We start from the raw sequence: 25,983 nt of genomic DNA, 5'->3' as shown, positions 1-25,983 counted from the left end.
TATCATAAAGCTGCTTTCACACGACCAGTATTGTATAAAGCGCTATACAAAATAAATAAATAAATAATAATAGTGAGTAAAAAAAAAAAGTTAATTTTTTTATTTATGTATTTATTTTGAGACAAACAATCTTGAATATTCCCGAGCTGCATTCGATTTATAAAGTTCTGTACTGTATTGTGCCGCATTGTTTTGCACTGGCGCTTTGTATATCATACAGTCCACCAGATGGCGCTGTGCTCTCTTCAAGCCCAGAGCGAGATGAAGAGAAGCAGAACTGAAATCGTGTGAGAGCAGAGAGCTGTCATGAAGTAGAACAGCTGGGCTTTTAAAGGGACTGGACTGCGTGCCCACGATCACACTACACTGAGGTATGTCTAATCAACACATATGACAGAGAACACGCGTGTTTTGCGCACGCGAACAGCTTCATCTTGCTATTATGAACTCAGAGAAGAACTTTGACGACGAAACTAGAAGTGAACATTTAATATAGTCACCCTAGCAGCTAATGAGCTAACTGTAAATAAACCTATCCGAGTAGAGTAAACAGTATAAAATGAACGATGCAAATAACGAAGGTAGTTTACACTATATATATACATTTTTCAGTTATATCTAGTTCGGATTTTATGTTTGTGTATCGTTGTTTTATCAGCAGATTATGGGAGAGGGCCTGCGTTGAAAACTCATGCAACGAGACGTTTGTATAGAAGACATTCAGACTCTCTGCATTGTGAATTACTATACAAAGGGGAGCATTTGTTTTACAAATATGTATCAAGGCGAATTTCTTTAGAATTGTAGATGGTATAAATAAACGCACTTGTAGGTTTGAGTGTTAGTGAGCACACTGGTGAAACCCTAGTGGACTGTTCAAATCAAAAACAATCACAATAGCTAGACTGTCAGTCAAATGCATGGAAGAGGAAGTTGTGTTAATCATGATGGTCGGATTGCACACGGTGTGTTCTGCAGGAGGGAGAGGTCAGGATGGCAGGCGTCGGGTCAAGTGCCATGGCTAACCCTGCCTGTAAGATCATGACCTTCAGACCTACCATGGAGGAGTTTAAAGACTTCAACCAGTACCTGGTTTATATGGAGTCTCAGGGAGCTCATCGTGCGGGACTGGCCAAGGTTGGTATGTCTGTATGCATGTATCTTCATGCATGTGATTGGTAGGAAAAGTGTATGTTGTACATACAATAATAAAAGTCTAAAATCTAAATATGAGTCTATTGGATGTTTGTTTTTGTGTTCGGTCAGTGAGAACAATAAGTAGTCCTCTAACTTTGTATGCCAGTTGTAGACTATATAGTGCAAATGCAATGAGATAGTGGCTTAAAGCAGACTTTAATTGTTTCCACAGGTCATTCCACCTAAGGACTGGAAGCCACGGCGTAATTACGATGACATTGACGATTTCATCATCCAAGCACCTATTCAGCAGATGGTCGCTGGCCAATCAGGACTCTTCACCCAGTACAACATCCAGAAGAAACCGCTTACTGTGCAAGACTTCCGCAGACTGGCCAACAGTGACATGTAGGTGACGACATACAGAAGTGCAGATATCTGGGTTCAAAGTAGCAGGCTTTTAATCTACTCTAATGGCATTTAAACGCAGTGTGTGCATGCAGTATATATCCTGTTCTTCTTTTTACAGTACTCCACCATTACCTACAGTCTAGGTTACTATTTCATATTACCCAGAAATCAAAGCAGTGCATAAAGGACAAGATATTTGTTAACATGTTACATTCTAGTCTTCTATTGCACGCTGTAATAAGATTGCTTTGAATGATGGATTGACCTGTATTCGTTAAGGCCATCTGGAGATGTGTGATTTACCTACTCAGGTACTGCACACCTCGCTACCTGAACTATGAAGATCTGGAGAGGAAGTACTGGAAGAATCTGACCTTCGTCTCACCCATCTATGGTGCTGATGTGAGCGGCACGCTCTATGATGAGGTGAGGATGCAGGCGGAGCACAGCTCTGTCTTAAGATCGTGACCATGAGATCATGTTTGCCTCTTATTTCAGGACATCGAAGAGTGGAACATCGGGCACTTGAACTCAATCTTGGATGTGATTGAGGAGGATTGTGGAGTATCCATTCAGGGCGTAAACACCCCCTATCTGTACTTTGGAATGTGGAAGACCAGCTTCTCCTGGCACACGGAGGACATGGACCTCTACAGCATTAACTACCTGCACTTTGGGGAGCCCAAATCCTGGTAGGGTTTGCTGTGATTTCCTGTGTTTCTTGAGTATGCATAGATCTACCTCAGAGGACCTGGAATTTTTGCCATTTTTAAAAATAAATAAATAAATATACCAATTTTACAGGTATGCCATCCCTCCAGAACATGGGAAGAGATTGGAGCGTCTTGCTATAGGTAAAAACTTACAGTAGAATATTAAAGGAATGTGCAGTATTTTTTACTTCTTAAAATTAAATTTTATTTAATATATTTTTTTTGCATGCATGTATCTGGTGTATCTAGGATGACAATACATACACTCTTTATTTTGTAGCGGGGGCATGTAAAAATACAATTTTGGGGCAATTAAAAAAAAATTACACAATTTAAAAAAACATTTTGGACAACTTGCAATAAAAATATAGTCCAGAACATGTCTGGGAAAGAGAGGGCTTACGGTCACCCTAAGTATATCTAGTTAATCTACATATCAGTTTTTCCTTTGTGTTGTACTGGGTGTGTTAAATGTGTCTTTGTCTTTAGGTTTCTTTCCTAACAGCTTTAAAAGCTGCGAGGCCTTCCTAAGACACAAGATGACACTGATATCCCCCTCTGTACTGAAGAAATACAGCATACCATTTGACAAGGCAATCCACAGACTTCAATTGACTAAACTCTTCAAGTTTTGAGTATATATAATGTTGTGAGGTCTCAGTTCTCTTGTATGTATATTAACAATAAACCGATATATATTATTTACAGATAACGCAGGAAGCGGGGGAGTTTATGATCACATTTCCGTATGGTTACCACGCTGGTTTCAACCACGGCTTCAACTGTGCCGAATCCACCAATTTCGCAAGCATCCGGTGGATCGATTATGGAAAAGTTGCTACGCAGGTATTAAGCTGTAAATCTGGCGCTTCACGTCTCCGTCTGCTACAGCTGGTGAACATTTGACACAGTTTTTTTTTTTGTGTGTGTGTGAAATCTGTCCTCTTGCAGTGTACATGCAGTAAGGACATGGTGAAGATCTCCATGGATCCGTTTGTCAGACGATTCCAGCCGGATCGCTATCAGGCCTGGACACAAGGAAAAGACTCATGTCCATTGGATCACACCCTGGCCACACCGAGCACCACACCAGAGCTGCAGAGCTGGCTCCAGAGGCGGCGCAGGAAAGCTCCCGCCACCACCAGGTGTTAGCACGCTTTAACAAGACGGTTTCCTCTTCAACTGCTGTCAGGGAGGAGCAACAGTGTGAAGTGAAATTTGCTGTGCATCTTGACATTTAAGTCTATTTAGGACCGTTCAGCCAGAGACAGATGTGTGGAGACTGACTTTATCACCACTTGAAGTACTGACCAATGTTGTTATTGTTTACTGAAACTATAAAAAATTATTTTTGTTAATTGGAATAAAATTGAAATAATATATACAATTTTTTTTTATTGCCTTGGAAACTAACTGAAATATAGTACCTTGAAGTTACTAAAACTTAAAATAATGCTAAATAGAAATATTTAAAAGAATGAAAAAACCACAACGAGATTACTAAAACTTAAGCGAAAATTTAAACGCAAGCTATACAAAAGCTAATTAATAATAATATAGCATATTAATAATACTATAATAACACTGGTACATACATTAATGTAAAAAGGCACAGCCTGCATCTGAGCAAAATATTACAAAATACTTCAAACTTATCAGACCTTTACATTAGAGCCATGTGATGCCAAATATCCAAATGTCTTCTCTATAAGCATAAATGTTTTTTTTTATTAAAAAAAAATATTTTGTGCAGATGTCAATTACTGTAAGAGATCATTAGGAGGAAAAAAAATGCTGTTTACTGTGGAAACCCATTTCTGCCAGTGAATAAAAAACTAAAAAAGGGTATTTGTGACTCATCTCACAATTCAGATTGTTTTTTCTTGTATTTTTCTCTAAATTTTTCTAAGAATTGTGTAAAAAGAGAAACTCTCAGTTGCATGTTAACAGTCAGAATTGCGAGATGTAAACTTAACATTATGAATTAATTAAATGTGATATGATTAATCATAAATGTGAGATATAACCTCGCAAAATATCTTTTGTCTGAACTGGATTTTAATCACAATTCTCAGAATTGTGAGATGTTAACTCACAAATGCAAGATTTTATTTTATTTTATTTTTTTAACCGGAACAGGCTTCCATAGTTTACTGACAGGCTTAATTCACAATCTTGGACAGTGTGTGATTCATCTTTTTGTGTCTCCAGTGTCCATTATCCACGCAGATCCTCCAAACGACTGAAGACTGTGGACACTGCACCAGTGAAGGGGGGCAGTCGGAGGAGTAGAGGGGCAGCTTTAACATCAAAAGACAAGGATAAAGAAGATCCAGTGAAACACCAGAAAGAATCACAGAACTCAGGCCAATTAAAAGGCTAGTATCTGTGTTATTTTTGTAAGCTCACAATACATTCCACAAATAAGCACTGCTGTAAATAAGCATTTGGACAGATACCATTTATGTTAAGCCATATCAATATCAGACTGCATTTTGTTTTAAGTCCTAGTTCATCAAAGCACTAGATTCTTGCTGAATGCAAATAAACACTTGTGATATATTTCAATTCTGATATAATTTTTGACTGGCCTGTCAGAAAAATAATTATATGCATAAATTTAAATAAAATGCGCACTACCGTTATAGCCAGTGTAGTATACTTTTAAGGAAATTTAAACTATTATTAAGCAGAAATGGATTTATTTGATTTGATTTGATTGAGTGACAGTAAACACATTTATAATTTTACAAAAGATTTATATTTAAAATGCATTTTGAAAGAATCCTGAAAAAAAAAATAACATGGTTCACCACAAAAAATATTAAGCAGCGGCTCAGATGTTTTCATCACTGATATGTTTCAAGAGGAAAAAATCTGCTCTTTTGGTTGCTGAAAATTAAGCTTTTCCAACGCTAGAATAAATAACTTTTTTTAATTGTTAAATAGCAAAACACAATAATATTTCACAGTATTTCTGTTTAACTGTATTTTTAAAAATCAGAAATGAATGTGCAAAACCTATATGTGTTTATATCTCACAAAGCCTGTTTTATTGTTTCTTGTTTTGTTTTATTAGGGCTCACCGGTCCATGTCGACAAATGTGTGTTGTTAAAGTAACAAGAGTGGAGAATGACTTGCTTGCCCACTCCTCTAGACAAGTCAAAGATGCTTCCCCTGAGCGACCTTCGACCCCTGCCACATCCGATCCAGGTCACTCAAGCTCCCAGACGTCTTCAGATTTCGATGAAGGTCAAGTATCCACAAACACGAGTTCTACCGCACATCCTGGACCTGAACCAACCTCAGAGAGGGACGTCACTGTGGATGTGACTCTGGACTCAGAAAGAACTACTGAAAGCCCTAATCAGACATCAAACTGTGAATCTGCCCCAGAAACAAGTGCTTCTTCTATTCCTGTGACCCATGGGTCGAGACCTAACTCCACTGGGGATGCGGTTTTATTTTCGGAAGCTGATTCCCAACAAGTTAAAATTGAAACAGATGAAGCAGTCACCGAAAGCAGCATCGATTGCAGCACATCAGCACTTTACAAGGAGCAAAGCTCGATCCGTCTAGACTCGGCTCAGGATTCAGAAACCTCAGAGAACCCAACGAACCCTGAAATCCAGACTACTCAGTTTTGTGAGATGCCTCTTTTAATGCCCGAGCTCTCAGAAGAGAGAGTCGATCCTCAATCCCTCGCACCTGAAATGCCCTCGCTGACTCTCGCCGTCCGACCCGACACTACAAATCACAAACCGAACAACAGTGCACCCGTTCTCCATCTGGAAAAATCACACTCGCCTCCTGTTATAACAGATGATGCGGCGACTTGGTCTGAAACAGCTTGTCACGACTTGCCCTTCGTTGCACCCCAAGAAGGCGTAAACCAATCACAAAACACAATCACAGACATCTTTATAACAAAACCATCATGTCCTTCCTTGCTTCCGGAATGGGTGCCACCAGAGGAGTCCAGACATGAACACACATGCCCATCCACAGACCAAAACACTCCAAATGAGTCTGTTTCGCAGTTTAAAATGACCACTCATAGTATCTTGCAATGTTCTACCATAGCAAACATGGGTTTAACAGACACTCTGGACTCTGAAATGACTGATAACTCAGTCGGAAGAAATCTTGAAGAGCAGTCGAGCTCTCAAACATCCTTCATGGAGTCCAAAACCTTCACTATTTGGAAAAACCTCAGCTCCCAGAATCCCGCGGTGCTCATTGAGAGCCTACAGCCCGAGCTGGTAATGGGTCTTACCACAGGTGGAAGCAGTCTCACAGACTATGCTCATGAATCGCTGCCTTACACCATGTGGTCCGAATCAGGGTGCCAACAAGAAAAGTTCCCTGACTCTCCAAACTCTTCTTCATGCACTCAAACCTGGACTAACCTGGAGCCCATTCCCATGCAGTGCTCAGGTGCAGACATGGATCCAAACGCACCCCCAGATCTGAGGCAGCAGAACGTGGAGTTGGAACCAGCTGAAGCTTGTGTGCTCGGTCAGCAGGCAGGCTCTCAGGAACCTCAGGAGGAAGAGTTCAAAGGTCAGGAGTATTACGAAGGTGCCAAGTCAGAGCATGATGGGTCTGTGAGCGACTCGGATTCGTGTGAATCAGGAGATAAAGGTGCTGACAGCAGCAGTGAATCCAGTGAGGAGAACGCCACGAGTGACCCTGAGTATGTGGAGACGGGTCTGGAGCCTGGGGAAGTCTGTTCAGTGAGTTCTGGTGCTTCACCATGACAAGCAGTACATCCTTTTCTATACAGTTCTGAACTTCTGACATAATCAGCATTTGACCGGGGTGACAAGACATTTTGCAGATCACTCGGTTTCCATTTTTAATCATCTGATTCTGGATGTTCTTGTCTGCGGTTAAATATCTATGGTCAAAAATTTGACCTGAATGTTAAATAATAAATGTGTTCTGATTGGCCTTTTGTTTTTTTCTAAGCTTAACTAAACTTAAATTAAATTTTGCATAAAAGATTTAAGCAACTTAAATCATATATACAACTGATTGGCTTTTTTGTTTATATGATTTTCATATTTATTGTTTTTTGTTTTACGGGTTATCTATATTTTATTATTTGTTATGTTTATTTATATTTTATCTACAGAAAGTTCAAACAGAACAGCATTTGTTTGAAACGCGATTTATTTTGTAACAATGTGAGGTTTACTGTGACTTGATCAGTTTAATGCATCCTTGCTGAATAAAAGTATCAATACATTTTATTTTTTAAAGCTGACTGACCACAAACTTTTCAATGGTAATGTGTATTAACTCGCACCTGTTGCGAATCCGGTGAAAATTTCTGTACACATAAATCAAAGCATTCATGCACTTAATTGCTGTTGACACCTTAACACCTAGTTAATTTCATTAATAAATGTTCACATACTATATATACACACACATGCAATGCATTGCAATAAAAGTAGCAACAGTATTATATATTAAGTGCATCTTTCTCACTGACCGCCTCTTCGTCTCTCTTTATTTTTGCTCTCACAGTATCAAATGCAAACTGTTAAGAAGACAACGAAGAGCTGGCGTCACCCACTCAGAAAGCCCACAGCAAGAGCAGTGCCAAGTGCTGTAAAACAGCAGGCTGCCAGCGATGATGGTGAACGTTTAACCGCTTTTATTTTTACAGTTAGGAATAGGTATTACAAGAAGTATGTATGTACACATGCAGACTGACATCATTGGCACTTGTGTCTCAAACCGTGCACACATGCACTTTTAAGAAGCTACATCAAGTTATAACAGCATTAGAGTGAATATTTATTTGTGTGTGTGTCTCAGAGACTGTAGAGGAGTGTGCGACTGAAGATGAGGAGCCGGAAACTGAGGAATGGGCAAAGCCTTTAGTGCATCTGTGGCAACACAGAAAAGCTCATCTTCAGTACGAACGAGAGTACAATATGACAGCAGCTCATACCGCTCCACACTGTGCTGTCTGCACCCTGTTCATGCCATACTGTCAGGTATGTACTGTGATACTATGTACTGATTTATGCATATGCGCTTTGTGACACACATAATTCAGACTCTCGTTTTTTGCTCTCACAGCCTGATAATTTAGAGGAGCGAAGGCATGATGTCTTGACCAGGGCTGCTACAGAGTCTCAGGGGTCATGTTCTCAGGAGACCAGCTTTAGATCACGACCTCTGATCCCTGAAATCTGCTTTGCGTACCAGGAGGGCCCATGTCCCTCGAACACACTGTTGGAGGAGGATGGATCCAGTCCTCTTGTGGCCTGCGATAGCTGCTGTGTTCAAGTTCATGCCAGTACGTCACTGAGATCACTCAACGATGCACATAACAAAAAAAAAAATAAAAAAAAAATAAATGAAGATTGGTTGGCAGTGGACCCCCTGAGGAGTCTTTTTCTACTTTTGTATATATATATATATATATATATATGTACAGAGTAATGACTTGTACATTATTACAGAATAATTATGTTTTGAATCATTTCTGTTCTTTTGAACTTTTAAAATTTTAAGAATATTGAGAAAATAAATATATGTGTGTGTGTGTGTGTGTGTGTGTATATATATATGTGTACAAAAATGATTCAAAACATAAATATTCTGTAATAATGTAAAAGTCATTACTCTCACTTTTGATCAATTTAATTCATCCTTGCTAAATAAAGTGTCAATTAAAGTAAATATATTTTAATATATTATTGAGTTATACATTTTAATTATTTAATAATTAATCATTTAATAATTATAAAATATTAGTTTCCTGTATAAATAACCTATCTGACAAAAATATTGGTCATTCATTTACTTTTTCTTTTTTTTGTAGTTTGACTATGATTTTATCCTAAATTAATTGCTAATTTAAATAATTGGCTTTTGAATTGCCATTGTACTTAAATACAAGTTATTATAGTATTATCTGAAAAGCTGATAATCTCTTTCTGCTCACTTACCATGTTAGATGTTTAAGCTGTAAGGGAAAAATTTATATATATTTTTTTTTTCTTTTTTTTTTTTTTGTATCATGCATTTTAAAATAAATATTGTCACAAATCAATTTAAAAAAGGGCTACTAATATAATAATATAGTTGCAACTAATCTCATGATTTTTTAATTATTAGAAAAGCCTAATTGATAATTTTTTGATACATTTAAAAATGAATATCTTAAGTAAACACACACGAAAAACTACTTGGCATATTAGAGAATGTAACCGTTTGATGTGATTGGTCGACAGGTTGCTACGGTGTTGCTGCTCATGATGTCGGCCCAGAGTGGACATGTGACCGATGTGTGAGCGGAGACCTGGCAGCTGTACGTCATAATTAAAACATTCACCGTTTTCTGCATCAGCATTATATATGGCCTAGTTACATTCCTGCTTGCCTGTCTGTTTGTGTGTTATATACCAGGGATGCTGTTTGTGTAACCTGAGGGGAGGTGCATTAAAAAGAACCTCTGATGACAGGTAATCTCCTAACGGAGTATGTTTTTAATAGACATTCTCTGGTATTTCATAAGAGTTTGGTCAGACTGGTGTTCTCAGTAATAGTGAATGCTGCGAGTGGCTCATGTATTATAGATGGGCCCATGTGATGTGTGCTGTGGGTCTCCCTGAGGTCAAGTTCATTGATGTGGTGAAGAGAGCTCCTATTGACATCAGTGCCATACCTGTACAGCGATATAAACTGGTCAGTAATAAACACACACACACAAAGTATTGACATTCCTTTGTGTTATCTTCTGTGTACTCTATCGTTTTCTCCCTCTCTCTCTCTGTAGAAGTGTATATATTGCCGGAACAGGATAAAGAAGCTGTCTGGCGCGTGTATTCAGTGCTCATGTGGTCGTTGCCCGACCTCTTTTCATGTCACCTGTGCACACGCAGCTGGAGTTCCCATGGAGCCTGATGATTGGCCGTATGTGGTTTTCATCACCTGTCACAGGCACCAGTCACGGAGCTCCAGTGCTGTGCGTATATTTTAATAAGTTGTGTTTAACTATCAAAAAAAAAAAAAAAATCATACACTATGAATAATAATTTTCACAAAAAAAATATACTTTTTTTTTTTTTTTTTATTAAAGTTTTTGATTTGTTTAGTTTTTTTTTTTTCAGGGTTATACCATTTGACATTTGAAAACCTTGCCATCTCATAAAAGTCTCATAAAGACACTTGCTAACCTTGATATAGACTACAGTCATGGGATTCTACATTGGTTCTGACTTTGCTATGCATTTCTGTTTTATGATGGTCTTGTCACGTGACATACTGACCTAAATTATAGTCAGTCACTGTGATTTCATTTGAAAGATTTTGCTTTTTAAAGAATGATACAATGATACTTGCACTACCTTTCAAAAGTTTGAGGTAGGTAAGATTTTGTAAATGTTTTTTGAAAGAATTATCTAATGCTCATCAAGGTTGCATTTACTTACTACCGTATTTTCCGGACTGTAAGTCGCACTTTTTTTCATAGTTTGGCTGGTCCTGCGACTTATAGTCAGGTGCGACTTATCAAAATTATTTTGACATGAACCAAGAGAAATGAACTAAGAGACATGAATCAAGAGAAAACATTACAATCTACAGCCGCGAGAGGGCGCTATATGCTGCTCAGTGCTCCTGTAGTTTACACTGAAGATATAGAGCGCCCTCTCGTGGCTGGAGACTGTAATGTTTTCTCTTGGTGCTTGGTTCTAAATAAATGCGACTTATGTTTTTTTCCTCATCATGACGTGTTTTTGGACTGATGCGACTTATACTCAGCTGCGACTTATAGTCCGATAAATACGGAATATGTATAGTGAAATATTTTTGCAGTTTAAAATAACTGTTTTCTATTTGAATAGGTTTTAAAATCATTATAATATGCTGATTTGCTGCTAAAGAATAATTTGTCGAAAACTTAATATTTTTGTGGAAATTGCATTTAATTATTTTATTTTTTTCAGGATTGTTTGCTGAATAGAAAGTCTTCCCAGTCACTTAAAACTAAACTTTTGAACAGTAGTGTAAGCACAACTTTTTGACTTTAATAAAACCTGAAAACTTTGGCCTGTCAGTGACCATATGAAATGCTTGTAATTTTGTTTTTCAATTCATAAAATCCCAGACAGAGAAAATGTCGAAAAAAATTAACCCATTATCATCAAAAAAAAAAACATGTCTCCTCCCAGAAATCGAAAGTTAGCAAAAGTGAATTAGAAGTGGGCCAGACGGTGATCTCCAAACACAAAAATCTTCGTTACTACAGCTCACGCGTGACCCAGGTCACAGCCCACACATTCTATGAGGTTATGTTCGATGATGGCTCATTCAGCAACGATACGTTCCCTGAAGACATTGTGGTGAGTGTTTCTATCACTGCTAGACTTTAGTTCTTCTAATTTATATCCAGTGGCATGTTTGCAGTAAACTGAAGCATGAAAATGTCATACAAAAAATATAGTATATGCTTACAAAGTTGTCAGCATCTTAATTACACAAAGTCCGGTGTATATAAGCACTATGTTTTTAGTCTGCCGTGCGCACATCTGAGAAAAATCTGTTCTTTTTTTTACCTCGCAGAGCAGAGATTGTGCCCAGCTTGGGCCTCCTGAAGTGGGGGAAGCTGTTCAGGTGAAGTGGCCTGATGGACTTTTTTATGGAGCAAAGTACCTTGGCTCGAACACTTCATATATGTACCAGGTAAACACACACTCATAATCATATTCTCTCAAGTACTACCCTAATAATCAGTCATGGTTTGTCCTGTGCTCTTGTTTGGAGGTGGAATTTGAAGATGGATCCCAAGTGTTGGCGAAGAGAGAGGACATTTACACACTGGATGAAGACCTGCCCAAAAAGGTCAAAGGTCGTCTGGTGAGTTCTCACTTCCCGAACTTTTTTCAAAAGGCTGTTTCATCAAAAAATGAAATCTCTTGTCATCATCTATTCACTCTTAAATCATTACGAATCAAAAAGACTCTTTTAAAAAAAGAATTGTGCAACTTTTTGAAGCTTGAAAATTGTGATTTCTTGGACTTAAAAATGGATGTACAAAAATGAGGAGATGCACATATTTGATTTGATTGATTTACATATTTTGAATAATTTTTATGTTGGTTGAATGCAAATACTTGACCTTCTGTGGCTTTCTTCAAGAGTGTTGTTTTGTGTGCATTGTGTGCGTTGCAGTCGACGGCATCCAGCATGCGTTTCCAGGATGCGTTCTTCACCACACAAGGTGAAAGGAAAAGGCGACGCACGCCGAATTCTCGCTTCCAGACGGATTATATCGCCCATATTAGCCCTCGAGCCTTTGCCAGGATCCCAGAGACACGCAGTAAAGCAAACTAATGAAGGAATGCAGAGCTCTTAAGTATAAAAGAGGGGTTGTACATCAGTGAGATCATGATTTTTAAAAGTGACAGAAATTATGTGGTCTCGTATGTCAGGGACAAGAATGTTTTTTCTAAATTAGAAGATTTTCCTGTTATATTTCAGAGGTTTTTCTAGCCTCATATGATATTCTGTAGCATCGTAATCTTGTAATTTCCTCCCCAACACTGCTGAGACTTAATTTCATCTGCATGCTTGTTTTGTAAATGATTTGTCTTGTGCACCATTCCTAGTCACTGACGCTATTAGCATTAAGCTTAAAATGGTATAAATGCCAAATAAAATAAAAAAGTTGCTACTGATGTCCAGCAAAGCACATGTCACCTTTTACTTTAAATCTTGATCGTTTTATTTATTTGGGCGTCTATTCTTCCTTTTCTATGTGATGCTTACAGCTGTTGAAAAGATTAAAGAGATTGCTTTATGATCTGTGCCTTTGTTTTCAGTTGATGAAATGCTTTACACTTTATTTTTTACTTGCATAGCTGATATAGATTTATGCAAATTTACTGAATAAAGATCACAATTGAAATAGGATAGGTTTTTATTTTATATATATATTTATTTGTTTGGATGATCTTGCATGATCTGGTATGTTAAGCTATGTTAAGACTGTGGTTTAAGAGCTAGTTTGAGTTAGCCAAGAGGTAATCAGTTGTTTTCTTATTCAACCCGGACCAATCTACCTTTTTTTTTGTAAATTACTTAAAAAAAAAAAGTTATAATTTTTATAAGGCCTAAAACATGGGTGAGGTTGGCCAGTGTGTCATTGCTCTTCAACAGTCTCCTTGTTTTGCATTGTGGAAAAATGAACCCCATGACAGAGTGTAGTATTAAAAGTACACTACCAATAAAAGTTTGGGGTTGGTATATGATAAAAAAAAAAAAAGTTTTTATACTCACCCAGGCTGCATTTATTTGATCAAAAATACAGTGAGTGTGAATAATTTTTGGTTCCAAATTTCAGTCAGTTTTACTTGTAGTTCACTGTATGAACTTTTTTTTTAAATTGTAGTTTATTTCTGTGATTTAAAGCTGGATTTTCAATTAGTTTTCAGTGTCACATGATCCTTCAAAAATCATACAAGTACCATTTCTTGTCATGTGATTGATTTCTAAAGGATTCGTTGATGAGTTTAACATTCAACAGAACATAGTTTAGTTTAAAAACCTTTAAAGAAATACGACGGCGACGGACTCTCGCTCACCTGTCTACTAGTTTGTAGCTCAGGAAATGCACATAAAACATAAGCAATTAAATATTTGCATTAGATGAGCACATTTATATTTCAAAATAAAACTCAGGTTTAGTGGCAAAAGAATTTAGTGCATCATAAAAATGAAAGCTGAAGGTAAAATACAACAATGCATACAATAATGCAAATTGTAAATGACTTGCATCAGTGTTGCCCTCTACTCCGTCTCCTCAGAGCTTCTGGATATTTTCCAAAATAATAACGCACTCCTGGAGTGGATACAGAAATGCCTGGAGGCTTACCTTGAGTGCAAAAGAGTTATCTTCCCAAGTTTCCTATGCACACACACACACACACACACTCACAGCAGTTCCTCATCAGAATGCTGATATTTCTCGGGGCCTTGCCTTGACTTCACACACTTCTCAGGGTGGCTCAGGTTCTTCTTCTTGTCTAATGATGAACTGTTGGAGATTTTGGCTCAGATGCAGAACCCTCAGGCTGTGCAGCTTCATCTGAGGAAGTGTTCTGATGCAATATCCTGCTTCCCCCTGGAGAGGACGAGACTGATGGAAAAAATACATTACACTAATGACATGTTAACCATGGTGTCGCCTGAAGGAGAAAAGGTGAATTGGGTCAGTGTACTTATGGCTACTTTGTTTGGTTACACTTTATTTTAAGGACCAGTTCTCACTATTAACTATTAACTTAATCTCATTATTAATAATGCTTATTAGCATGCACATTACTTGATAATAGCTGTTCATTAGTACTAATATAAGAGTTTGTTCTGGGAAAACTCTTAGATAAAAGTGCATATGTGCTCCCTTTGTTACCATTTGTTTACTTATTTAAATAAATTAAATCTAGACCCTTCTTGTGGTCAGTGAACATTCTGACCATTTAGTTTCCTATTTGGAAAGGAATAGCATGACATGACATGATTTTTTTTTTTTTTTTTGCATTAGATTTTAAGTTTTCCTTTATTATTTACAAATCAGTTAATGGCTTCAATATTTAATTTGGATGTGTAGGCACCACTGATTCGCCTATATTGTATATTGTCTATATTGTATACTGTATTTGAATTTGGGGTTTTGTTTTTTATTTTAAATATATGTAATTCATCGTATCTGTCACTAGGGGGCAGCAGAGTCTCAATGGAGCTCTGTACAGAACAGTGTTTAGTGTTTGCTGGAGGAGTCATATGTCAGAAAAATTCTGACTAGGGCTTAAAACACTCATAGACATTGTTAAATGTTTGTATTTTTTATTCTATCACCGGAACATTATTTTGCTATATAACTCCTGCAAATCATTCCTTTTCCTACGGGTTTGCTTTGGATTAGTACATGGGGGGCTGTGAGAATGGCATCCTGTGGAGCAGTATACTGTTTTTAAACAGTATGATATCAATTAATCCCTACTTAATCATATTTTCCTCCTTAATTTGTCTACAGGGTTTGGACAAAATAATGTGAACAACAGGGAAAAAAGCAATCTTACTTCATTAAGTGTTTTGCAGTTTTGTGTAATACAGTTTCCAATCTTCTTCGAATAGATTGATGCAATGTTTGAATAGTCTCCATTGAAATGTTGACGTATATCAGAACATCTGCCAGCTCCTTCAGAGATGTTGGAGGAGGGAATCCACTTATTTCTCTCTCAAAAAACTGCCCACTGTGGTTTGATCATATTCAAGTTACAGTTCGATTGATTGAATTCTGGCCTTTGTCAATATTTAAGGTGTGATATTTAAGGATAGAGATCTATCTATCTATCTATCTATCAAACTAGAGTGCCATGTTTTCAGAACACTGAGTTATGCAAAAAGAAACACTCAAAAGAAAATACTGCACAATGGAATGCAAAAATGCCTTCTGTGTTACCAGTCCCTACCTCTTATGCATTACCTTTATGTTGTTAAGTAATTTTGTGTTAAGAGGGTTCAATATTGAGTTTGCTGCAAGTGTTAAATTGCACTTGTGTGTTTAGATGATGGGGACGTTCCTCAGCGGTTTGGCTCAGTCTGGTGCTGCTTTGTTGAGTTCAATCTCATCAACTTCGAGGCGCTGTCAGTCATCGCTCAACAACTCATCACTATCAGAAATACACACGCACACACACATGCATTATCATCAGTTATACAGCAAATGTGCAGCTGCATGTGTTCAGATCGTGTTTGTGTTCTGCAGCTACCTCGGTTCATGTTTGAGGGGAGAGAGATAAAATTGGTGATGACATACGCTGGCAGAACTGAACTCCCTGACAACCTGAAAGCCCTCTTCCAAACCCATAGCCATGATGGTGTCCAACTACGCTCTTATCGCTGAGGTGTGTGATTAAACTACCTGGTCTGATCCCAGTAATGATGATAAATCACACCAGGTGAGAAGTAGAGGGGTCAGAGATGCCGCTGCTCCTCTAATGTGATGTGTACTCATTAAATGCTTTTGTTTGTTCATGTGTGTGTGTGACGGAGAGGAAACTGGCGTCCTATCGGTGAGATTACCAGTCTGTGAATTTCCATAATTGATTAGTTGTATAAAAGTATTTTAAAATGTGTGAAATTATGAAATTATTGAATAATTAGAAGTAGAGCAGAGCAGAGGTGGACATGTAGACAGAGGTGCCCAAACCTTTTACAATGAAGGGCCGAAAGTAAATATTGCATTAAATGCAACTGTATATCTGTTTAGTGCATGCTACATAGAAAAACACTGGAAATGCACTGTAGTGTCCTACTACTGTGATATGCTATTTGGAAAATCTACTTTTTACGCATACTAATAAAATAAAAAAATATTGAATAATTTGGCTCATTTAGAGCAGAAGTGCCAAAACCATTAACTACAAAGCACCAAAAATACAAGTTACTTGGTACAAAGTAAATATTGCATTATATCCAGTTAATAGTATTTTTCCTGTTTTTTTTTAAATTTTCTGTATTTTCAGTGTTTTTTTCTTTTTTTTTTTTTTTTGATTGTTCAATTTTCGAAGGCAGGGGTACATAAATACAATGAATTTACATTCTCTACATTTTAATACATTACAGTTAATAGACCAAACACAGACAGTACAGTATATACAGTACAGACCAAAAGTTTGGAAACATTACTATTTTTAATGTTTTTGAAAGAAGTTTCTTCTGCTCATCAAGCCTGCATTTATTTGATCAAAAATACAGAAAAACATTAATATTGTGAAATATTATTAAAACTTAAAGTAATTGTTTTTAAATTCATTATACTTTAAATTATCATTTATTCATGTGATGCAAAGCTGAATTTTTAGGATCATTATCACATGATCCTTTAGAAATTATTCTAATATGATGATTCATTATCAAAGTTGGAAACAGTTCTGCTGCTTAATATTTTTTCAGAACATGTGATACTTTTTTAGGATACTTTGATGAATAAAAAGTAAAAAAAAAAAAAAAAAGCTATGTTTTTAAAATTATAAATATTTTTTTTGAATAAATGCAGTTCTTTTTAACCTTTTATTGATCAAATATATTAGACAGCAAAACTGTTTCCAACACTCATAATAAATCAGAATATTAGAATGATTTCTAAATGATCATGTGATCGACTGATGTTACATGTGACACTGAAGCTGGAGGAATGATGCTGAAAATTCAGCTTTGCATCACAGGAATATTTTTTTTAAAAAGTATATTCAAATAGAAAACTATTATTTTAAGTTGTAATAATATTTCACAATATTACATTTTTTTCTGTATTTTTGATCAAATAAATGCAGGCTTGATGAGCAGAAGAAACTTCTTTCAAAAACATTAAAAATAGTAATGTTTCCAAACTTTTGCTCTGTACTGTGTGTGTGTATATATATATATATATATATATATATATATATATATATATATATATATATATTGATTAAAATTAAACAATGCCAAAAAATATTAGTAGATGAATCAATATACCAATTTGATTATTTTTTTGTTCAATGCAGACAAACACTTTTACAGCAACAAAAAATTTTTAGGGAACTGGGGAAGTGCTCTGTATTCCTCAAACAACACACAATTAACAACAAGTGGTTTGGAAAGAAGAGTAACATGAGTCCTATGAAGTCTTTCAATATTAGCTTGTCTTATCTGGCAGTTCTCCAATATCATTATCCTTAAAACCTCTCTCTCTCTCCCTGAAGGTGATCTTGTACTCTGAGGGCTTTGAGTCTAGTAAGACTCTTGTGAGAAAGATGACTCAGATGTACAAGCTCTGCAGTGAGCAGCTCTCTCAGCAGGATCACAGTGACTTTAGCATGAGAGCCGTCCAATCTGTGCTGGTCACGGCTGAGTAAGACAGATCTCTGCTCTGTTTCTACTGGACAAACACATTTTCACATTACTTAATGATTCTCTGTCCGTCTAACATACACTACCATTTAAATATTTTGAAACAAGTATCACCAAGACTGAATTTATTCAGTCAAAAGCAACAGTATTCATACTGTGATATACAATTACAGTTGAAAATAGTGTAATTTAAAATTTTATTTATTCTTGTGATGACAAAGCTGAATTATCAGCATCATTACTCCAGTCTTCAGTGTCACATGATCCTTTAGAAATGATTTCCTGCTCAAGAATAATTTCTGATTATTATCAATATTGAAAACAGTTTAGCATTTATTTGAAATAAAAATCATTTGTAGCATTATAAAATGTGTTTATTTTAACTTTTAATCAATTAAATGCATCCTACTGAATTAATAAATAAATGTTATTTTTGTTTTTAATGTTGCTGATGCCAAACCTTTGAGTGGTAGTGTATAAATGACATAAAACATAGAAACATATGCCATGTTTATAGATTAAATATATTTATATATAATATCAATTATATGCACATAAATATATACATGTAAATATTTTCTAAATATATACATGCATGTGTGTGTATTTACATATGCATATTAAATATAAACAGTATACACAGATATAGTATGTAAACAAAAACTTTTATTCTGGATGCGATTAATTGCCATTAATCATTTGCCACTGTTGTTTTCTAACAGGTTTATTGTCTTTGCTTTATAAACAAGTCTTGATTGAGAGTTGATTTGCACATGCTCAGTCACTGTCATGAATAAGCCAGTTGGCACAAAGGCCAATAAAATACAGCCCTATAAGCACATAATTTGGCACGACTGTCATGGCCGACAGCAAAGTCTTCATTAGCCCTGGTCTCAGATCAGTGGCTGTACATCTGGACCTCATTTGTATTTTTCTCAAGTGTGTGCGTGTATCACTAGCACATTTTATTAGTTCTCAAGTTTTATATGCAGCATAAATTTTCTTTAGTGTCTCTTTATTTCATCGTGTCCTTCAGTGATCCAAAATGTCTGTCTTTAAATCAATGTGATTTAGGCTGCTAAACTATTGACAACAATGTATGAACAACTGTAGGCAAGTGTGTTTAATATAGAGAGTTAATGTGAGATCCATATTCTGTGTAAAGTCCCTCCATTTGGGGATGCCCTCATTTGTATAACTGGTATAAAAAATAAAGTAAACAAAGTTTTTTTGAAATTATAAAAAATGCAGAATGTTTTCTGAGGGGTAGAGTTAGGGGTAGGGGTGGGTAAAGTGTATAACTATCTGTATATGAAAACAATAGAAGTCTGTGTAATGTAGATAGCTAAGTAAACATGTGTGTGTGTGTTCAGGTCATTAAAAAGAGAAAGCCCTCACTTGAGCGAGGATGTTGTGCTGATCAGATCTCTGCGAGACTCAAACCTGCCCAAGTTCCTCAAAGATGATGCTGTGCTTTTCAGGTGAGCATTCCCTGTGTTTACAACTCATACAGCTTTTAAAATGTTTTTGAAAGAAGTCTCTTATGCATACAAAGGTTGCATTTATTTTTTTTATCAAAAATACAGTAAAAACAGTATTACTGTGAAATATCTAAAACAGCTGCTTTCTATTTTAATATATTTAACAATGTAATTTATTCATGTGATGCAAATTCTTCAGTGTCAGGTGATTGCTCAGAAATCATTCTGCTATACTGATTTGATGCTCAAGACACATTTATTTTTATGTAATATATATATGTATGTATGTATGAATGTATGTATATATTAAATTTTTCTAAGTAGTGTAGTCATTTCACATGATCTATGATCTCCACCCTGAGGGGGAGCCATCATTATGTAAAATAGCTTTAGCCATCTCATGTGTGCATGCATTATTTTATGCATATTTCTTAAAGTATTATTCATTTCTTTAGCTATAATGATCTGGACAGGTGTTTTTACTATCCAAAAATGTATATTATAACAGCTAATTCAGTTAAATTCAGTTAAAGTCCAAATACTGTATATACATATATATGTGTTCCTGTAGCTCAAATGGTAGAGCATTGCCATTGCAAGTGCAAGGTTGGGGTTTTGAATCCCAGGGAACACATGTTAGGAAAAAATTGTTAGCCTGAATGCAATGTAAGTAGCTTTGGATAAAAGCGTCTGCTCAATGCATTAATTTAATTTAATATATATATATGTGAATCCCTGACTCCCTCTTTTTCTTCCCTAAGTGGCATCATGTCAGACCTCTTTCCATCCCATCACCATCCCAGAACATGACTACAGTGTCCTGCACTCCACTATTCACTCATCCCTCTGCTAGCGTTCCCTTTCAGCATTTCCCAAGCACCATAAGCAAGGTCATCCAACTCTATGAGACCGTGCTGGTCCGCCATGGGGTAATGCTCGTGGGGCACACTGGAAGTGTCAAAACCACTGTCTACCGTGTGCTGGCAGACACTTTGGAGACCCTGTATCATGCTGGCCAACAAAATCCCCTCTACCGCCTTGATAAGAACTATGTGCTCAACCCGAAGTCAGTAAGCATGGGCGAGCTTTACGGGTGGAACGGTCTTATGGTGCTTTGTGTGCAGGCAGCAGTCCAGGACTTCAGTGACGACCCCAAATGGGTGACCAGCAACGGCCTCATGGATGCATAATAAGATGCTCTGCTTGGTGAACAGTGAAAGGATCAAGCTCACGTCTTCCATACACATGATGCTTGAGGTGAGATGCTCAGATGTGCTCATGCTCTCCCTGTTTGTTAAATTCAACAAGCACTTTCTTATTATAATTAGGGGCTAGTCACGCAGGCATACATGCAAGATGTGGCAGTGGCATCTCCTGCCATAGTAAGCTGTTGTGGGATGGTGTGCATTGACTCAGAGGAGCTTAAGTGGTGCCATATAAGTTCAGAAGTGGCTCAGAGGTTTCGCCAAGAAGGTCAAGTCAAGTCAAGTCAACATGTTTAGTTCTTTACAGGTCTACAGCCAGAATGCTTTCATATTTTTACATAAAAAGGTAATGGTTATTTTTTTTCTGCCTAGTCCATCATAATGCTTTCTCCGTTGGCTTATACAGTAGCTATTCCTGTTAAATAACTGATGTGGATCACTGAAGACACCTCCTCTAGGCTTTGACCCTGAAACGAGCACATTGACCTGACTGAGAGGTCATCGTAAAAATTACTGGTTTGAATCTTTTTGTATAGACAGCTATGTCTTCTCTGTCTCCAGTGTCTGTTACATTCGTAAATATGACTGTGGAATATTTCATGAGAAATAGATTGAAGGAAAACAATATGTGCCAGCCATCTATATAAGGATAAAGGGAAGCTGTGGTATTTATTTCAGAAGGTCAGAATGCAGGGGAGAGTGTCATTATTAGTATTCCACAGAGCGAGAGAAAAGGGAGGAGGGAGAGTGGAAAAAAGGAGGTGGAGAATTTGAGATGAACAAGGGTGCTAGAACCAGCCCTTATAATAAAGGCTCCAGAAGAAACCTTTAATAGACTCTAGTGGGTTAACAGCATTGCTACTTATTTAAAAAACGTTTGATTGTTACATTACAGGACCCAAGTGATGTTTTGAGACCAGAATATCATACCCTAACTTTAACCCTAATCTATCTATCTATCTATCTATCTATCTATCTATCTATCTATCTATCTATCTATCTATCTATCTATCTATCTATCTATCTATCTATCTATCTATCTATCTATCTATCTATCTATCTATCTATCTATCTATCTATGACAGAGAAAAGTTCTTCTGCAAGGAGATACACGTAAGCAACAGACACTTACAGATAAAAAATGTAACCATGTGTCATGTTTCTTTCAGAGATATTAAAAGATTTGTCCTTGTTTCACTTCACTGGGTCAGAATTGGTAAACAAAAACTATTTCTTATTCATAACCTGTTTTTGGTAATATAAGGAAATAAATAAACAAAAAACATACAGTACAACCACTGTAATTCGAGTCTAATTCATGAACAAATTACTTATATAAAGCACTTTTTTCAAATAAATCTTCCTCACAAATCGATCTCAGTCCAATTAGATATTTTTGAATCAGTCTAAAGGCCCATTCACATAATTACAACGATAACTGAAAATAACTATAACAGTAAGTTTTAATAATCATTCTAATTTTAGAAAAACAGCAAAGTCCACAATGCAACCTAACTATGACGAAACAGAGGAACGATATCATTGGATATTATTTTTTTTAGTGTAAAAAACATTGACAGCCAATCAGAATCTGTCCTGCATTTGGTCTGGATGTTAAGATAAGTCCTATGCTTATTTTACTTTTGGTTTTATTGACATTGTTTTTTTTTGTCATGTCAAATCCAAAACTAACTTTATGTGTAAATCTGATTAAATAAAATGATGATATATATTTTAATACACTATATGTATATCTGTATGGTACCCACAGTTGTAGTGTTGTTTTGATATAGCACTGTATAATTAGCATTAATTATTAAGGGTCAGGGGCCAAATTGTTAAATAGAACCAGAATTTTTATTTTCCTTAAGATTCCCTTCCCTAATCCTGCACATCTGCTCTGAGATCAGTAGTTTGCGTAGAAAGCCTGATGGACTTAATTCCAATTTTATCAAGCATTTTAATCGTTAAACATTTTCTCACTTTCCTCCTCACTGTGTTTCTCTATGGCCATAGAAAATAATGTATGTTGTAACGTTTATCATATAATGAGTGGGAATAATGCTTGATGTTTGAAGTAGCTGCTCTCAATGATGCTTAACTATGTATTTTTCACAAACCAGCATCGAGTAAACCCTGTGCTCGTTGAACACACTCATACACACATACAAACGAAGATAAAAGTGCATAAAATAAACAAGGAAAATTAGGCGATTTGGCAAGGTTACAGAGAAATATGGTGATCTGAGATGTTGTAGTCAACCCCAATACTCATCCATCTCAAATATGAGTTATGATAAATAAATAAAAGACAGAAATATGATGAGAAACGAATCTGCTGAGGATTAAAAGAATGATTCGTGAGTCTCTGATGAGTTTTACCCTTGGACAAACTCATTTGGGTTAGTGTAGCTCTTTGGTGGCTGAAGATGACACTGGTTTGACTTTGACACAGCAACATTTCCTGAATGATTTTTCTGTCATTTGATGAGTAATTGGTCATTAAGTTTTCCAGCTGTCATGAATGCTCCCATTTTAATTCGGGTTTTAATCAATATTACATTCATTTCTTCTAGTAAAGATTTGATGAGATCAGTGGAAGTGTCAAAAAAAGTTAAATGATGTCCCCTTGGATATTTCATATGCACTTATTCGCCGCCTTCTCTTTCCTTTTCCTCACATTAGGATATGACCATAGCTGCATCCTGTGTGCCTCCTGGTGGAGGGTCGAAATCCGGTGACCCCTCGTTTCATCCGCCTTTTCAGCATGCTGTGCCTTCCAACGCCTTCGAGCAGAGCCTCAAACTGATTTTTAAGGTCAGCCATATGGTAGCACTCATTTTGAATGAACATTTTACTTTTAAAGTCAACTTAATAATCAAAATTGACCTATTTTCTGTATTTTCCTAATGCATGTTTTTAGTCTTATTACACTTGATTCACTGGTACATGTTATTCTAAATATAATACATATTTTGCATTAGAAACAACTTTTTTTGTTTGATAAAGTGATGATTTCCCTTGTAACCACCTGGCTATAAAACATCCAGTCACGTCCCTCTGGATGAAATCAAGTCCTGTCCTACTTTTTTCTCATTGAATTTCCTGTTTCACTCCTAATTATGTCACGTAAATGTATGACAGTCAAAGGGTTTCCAATGCTGTTTCATCATGTTGACTTTAAAGCTGATGCAGGTTGTGTCTGATGATTCTGGAGACATCAAAGACTGAATCGTCCTGTTGACTTGGAAAAGTCAATCATCTTGAGCCAATTTAAACTGTGTTCAAAAACCTGGTGAGCTGCCTACATAGACAGCATATTAAAGCTGGAAGTATGCTTCACTTGTGTTTGAAATGATGAACATAACATACGTGGATGAGCTGAGAGATATATCAATAAGCCTACTTGTATTTCATTCAACACTAAAAAGTATAGATGAAAACATAATTGGTAACACTTTATTTTAAAGACCAATTCTGACTATAACTATTAGCTGATAAAAAAACATGCACATTACTTGAAAACTGGCTGTTTATTAACACTTATAAAGCCTGTATTAATGTCTTATTCTGCATGACCATATATTACATCCCTAAATCCGACTCCATACCTAAACATAACAACTACTGCACCTTACTATTAATAAGCAGTTAATTAAGATTGTATTGAGGGAAAACTCTTAGTTAATAGTGAATATGTGTTCCCTAATCTAAAGATTTCTTTAAAATTCTTTCAGAAGTTTTATTCATCCTCAGGCCATCCAAGATTTAGATGAGTTTTTTTTCTTCATAAGAACAGTTTTTGAGAACTGTATCATCACAACAATCTACAAGTAATCTATACAAATCTGCTATCAATTTACATCTTGAAAAAGATGTGTAAGAAATAAATCCATCATTACATAAAGGCATTTTTAATGTCCTCTATCTGTAGTATTGGTCTGAATCAGCAGAGAAATATGCACACATCAAGCACTGCCCCCCCCCCCCAAAAAAAAATAAAAAAATAAAAATAAAAATAAAAAAAATATGGAATGGACTTATTTCATTGGAGGAAGGGCTATTATGGATTATGGAGTAATATTTTGGCCAGAATCAACTATTTAAATTTAAATGCCTAAGTAATGGTCTGTTACTTACAAACACAAAGCAAGTGATGGGATGCTACATTTCTCCAAATCTGTTCTGATTAAACAAACTCATCTACATATTGATAAACTGAGGGTGAATACATTTTCAGCAAATTTTCATTTTGGGGTGAACTATTCCTTAAAAGAACAGCCAGTAAAACAAGCAAAGCACAGCTTTTGTAACCACTTTTGCAATCACCTTTATAAATTAATAAATAAATTCAACACGTTTGAATATTGTTCAGTAGACATGACCTTTCATCTGAGTAATTAGGCTTCCTCATTAGGACAACCCACCAACTAGACAAGTTTTACAATCTGCAGTTTTCCACATCTCTAGGAGCTTCCTATATGGAAAGTTGGAAAGTTAATGGCAGAGTTACACATTAGTTATTGGAACGGAGCTGTCCTTGGTTCTGAAACCATTGCCTGAGAGCAGGAGCTGTCCATGGTCCTGAAATGAGAAGAGTGCAGAAACTGATTACTGCTGGAGCTGTCCATAGTACCAAAAGCCTTCAGACATTTCACACTTTGAAATATTACTCTCATAAGCTTTACATGTGCTCTGTAGACTGACTGTTTTTATATATTTGCATGTTTGTAGGCAATTGTTGGTGCATTTCTCACTGAATTCCCCATAACCGTGAAGTAGGCAGCTGACTGCATTGTGGATACTGCTGTTGAGATCTACCATGGTGTAGACCTGCTGCCCACACTAGCCAAATCTTAGTACGTTTTCAACCTTAGATACCTCTCTAAATCTGTGAAGGATAAGAAACACACAAACAAGTGAACAAAGACATACCTACAGAAACATTTCAGACATTTGGGAAGAATTTATAAAGACTGTCATTCATATATTGCATGCAAATAATTTAAAACCTGGTCAATTTCACAATGCTTTCAAAACATGTGAATCAGTCCATCATTTTTGGAGATTTCATCAAGGGAGAAGTGTTTTGGTGAAATTTCATGATGCGT

The 25,983-nt window shown here is 36.3% G+C and overlaps 1 protein-coding gene across 4 annotated transcripts; it reads left to right on the top strand.

Moving 5' to 3' along the window:
- Window positions 1-238: 238 nt before the first annotated feature.
- LOC127958515 (lysine-specific demethylase 4C) lies at window positions 239-13,090 on the top strand. 4 transcript variants are annotated; one of them, XM_052557440.1, is made up of 23 exons: window positions 258-371; window positions 979-1,137; window positions 1,370-1,545; window positions 1,860-1,974; window positions 2,047-2,240; window positions 2,353-2,402; window positions 2,751-2,854; window positions 2,970-3,107; window positions 3,213-3,406; window positions 4,473-4,639; window positions 5,341-6,998; window positions 7,798-7,909; window positions 8,092-8,273; window positions 8,359-8,578; window positions 9,519-9,595; window positions 9,694-9,749; window positions 9,864-9,972; window positions 10,064-10,252; window positions 11,235-11,294; window positions 11,460-11,630; window positions 11,851-11,970; window positions 12,052-12,144; window positions 12,460-13,090. In XM_052557440.1, exons 2-23 carry the CDS (start codon window positions 994-996, stop codon window positions 12,619-12,621), a joined length of 4,491 nt encoding a protein of 1,496 aa, XP_052413400.1. In that variant the 5' UTR covers window positions 258-371; window positions 979-993; the 3' UTR covers window positions 12,622-13,090. The 4 variants fall into 4 exon arrangements, with proteins under 4 accessions (XP_052413449.1, XP_052413400.1, XP_052413523.1 ...); XM_052557489.1 differs by lacking the exon at window positions 11,235-11,294 and having other exon boundaries at window positions 239-371; XM_052557563.1 differs by lacking the exons at window positions 10,064-10,252; window positions 11,235-11,294.
- The last annotated feature ends 12,893 nt before the right edge of the window (window positions 13,091-25,983 follow it).

This window comes from Carassius gibelio, chromosome A1, assembly GCF_023724105.1.
Source record: "Carassius gibelio isolate Cgi1373 ecotype wild population from Czech Republic chromosome A1, carGib1.2-hapl.c, whole genome shotgun sequence".
NCBI lineage: Eukaryota > Metazoa > Chordata > Actinopteri > Cypriniformes > Cyprinidae > Carassius > Carassius gibelio.
Note: the sequence above shows the minus strand (reverse complement) of the source record. Positions and strands in the feature narration are given on the sequence as shown.

Coding starts and splice junctions, on each gene's coding strand:
- LOC127958515 (XM_052557440.1), top strand. CDS start 994: ATGGCAGGCGTCGGGTCAAGTGCCATGGCTAACCCTGCCTGTAAGATC. Junction 3,108..3,212: donor ATGGAAAAGTTGCTACGCAG/GTATTAAGCTGT, acceptor GTCCTCTTGCAG/TGTACATGCAGTAAGGACAT. Junction 8,274..8,358: donor TGTTCATGCCATACTGTCAG/GTATGTACTGTG, acceptor TTGCTCTCACAG/CCTGATAATTTAGAGGAGCG.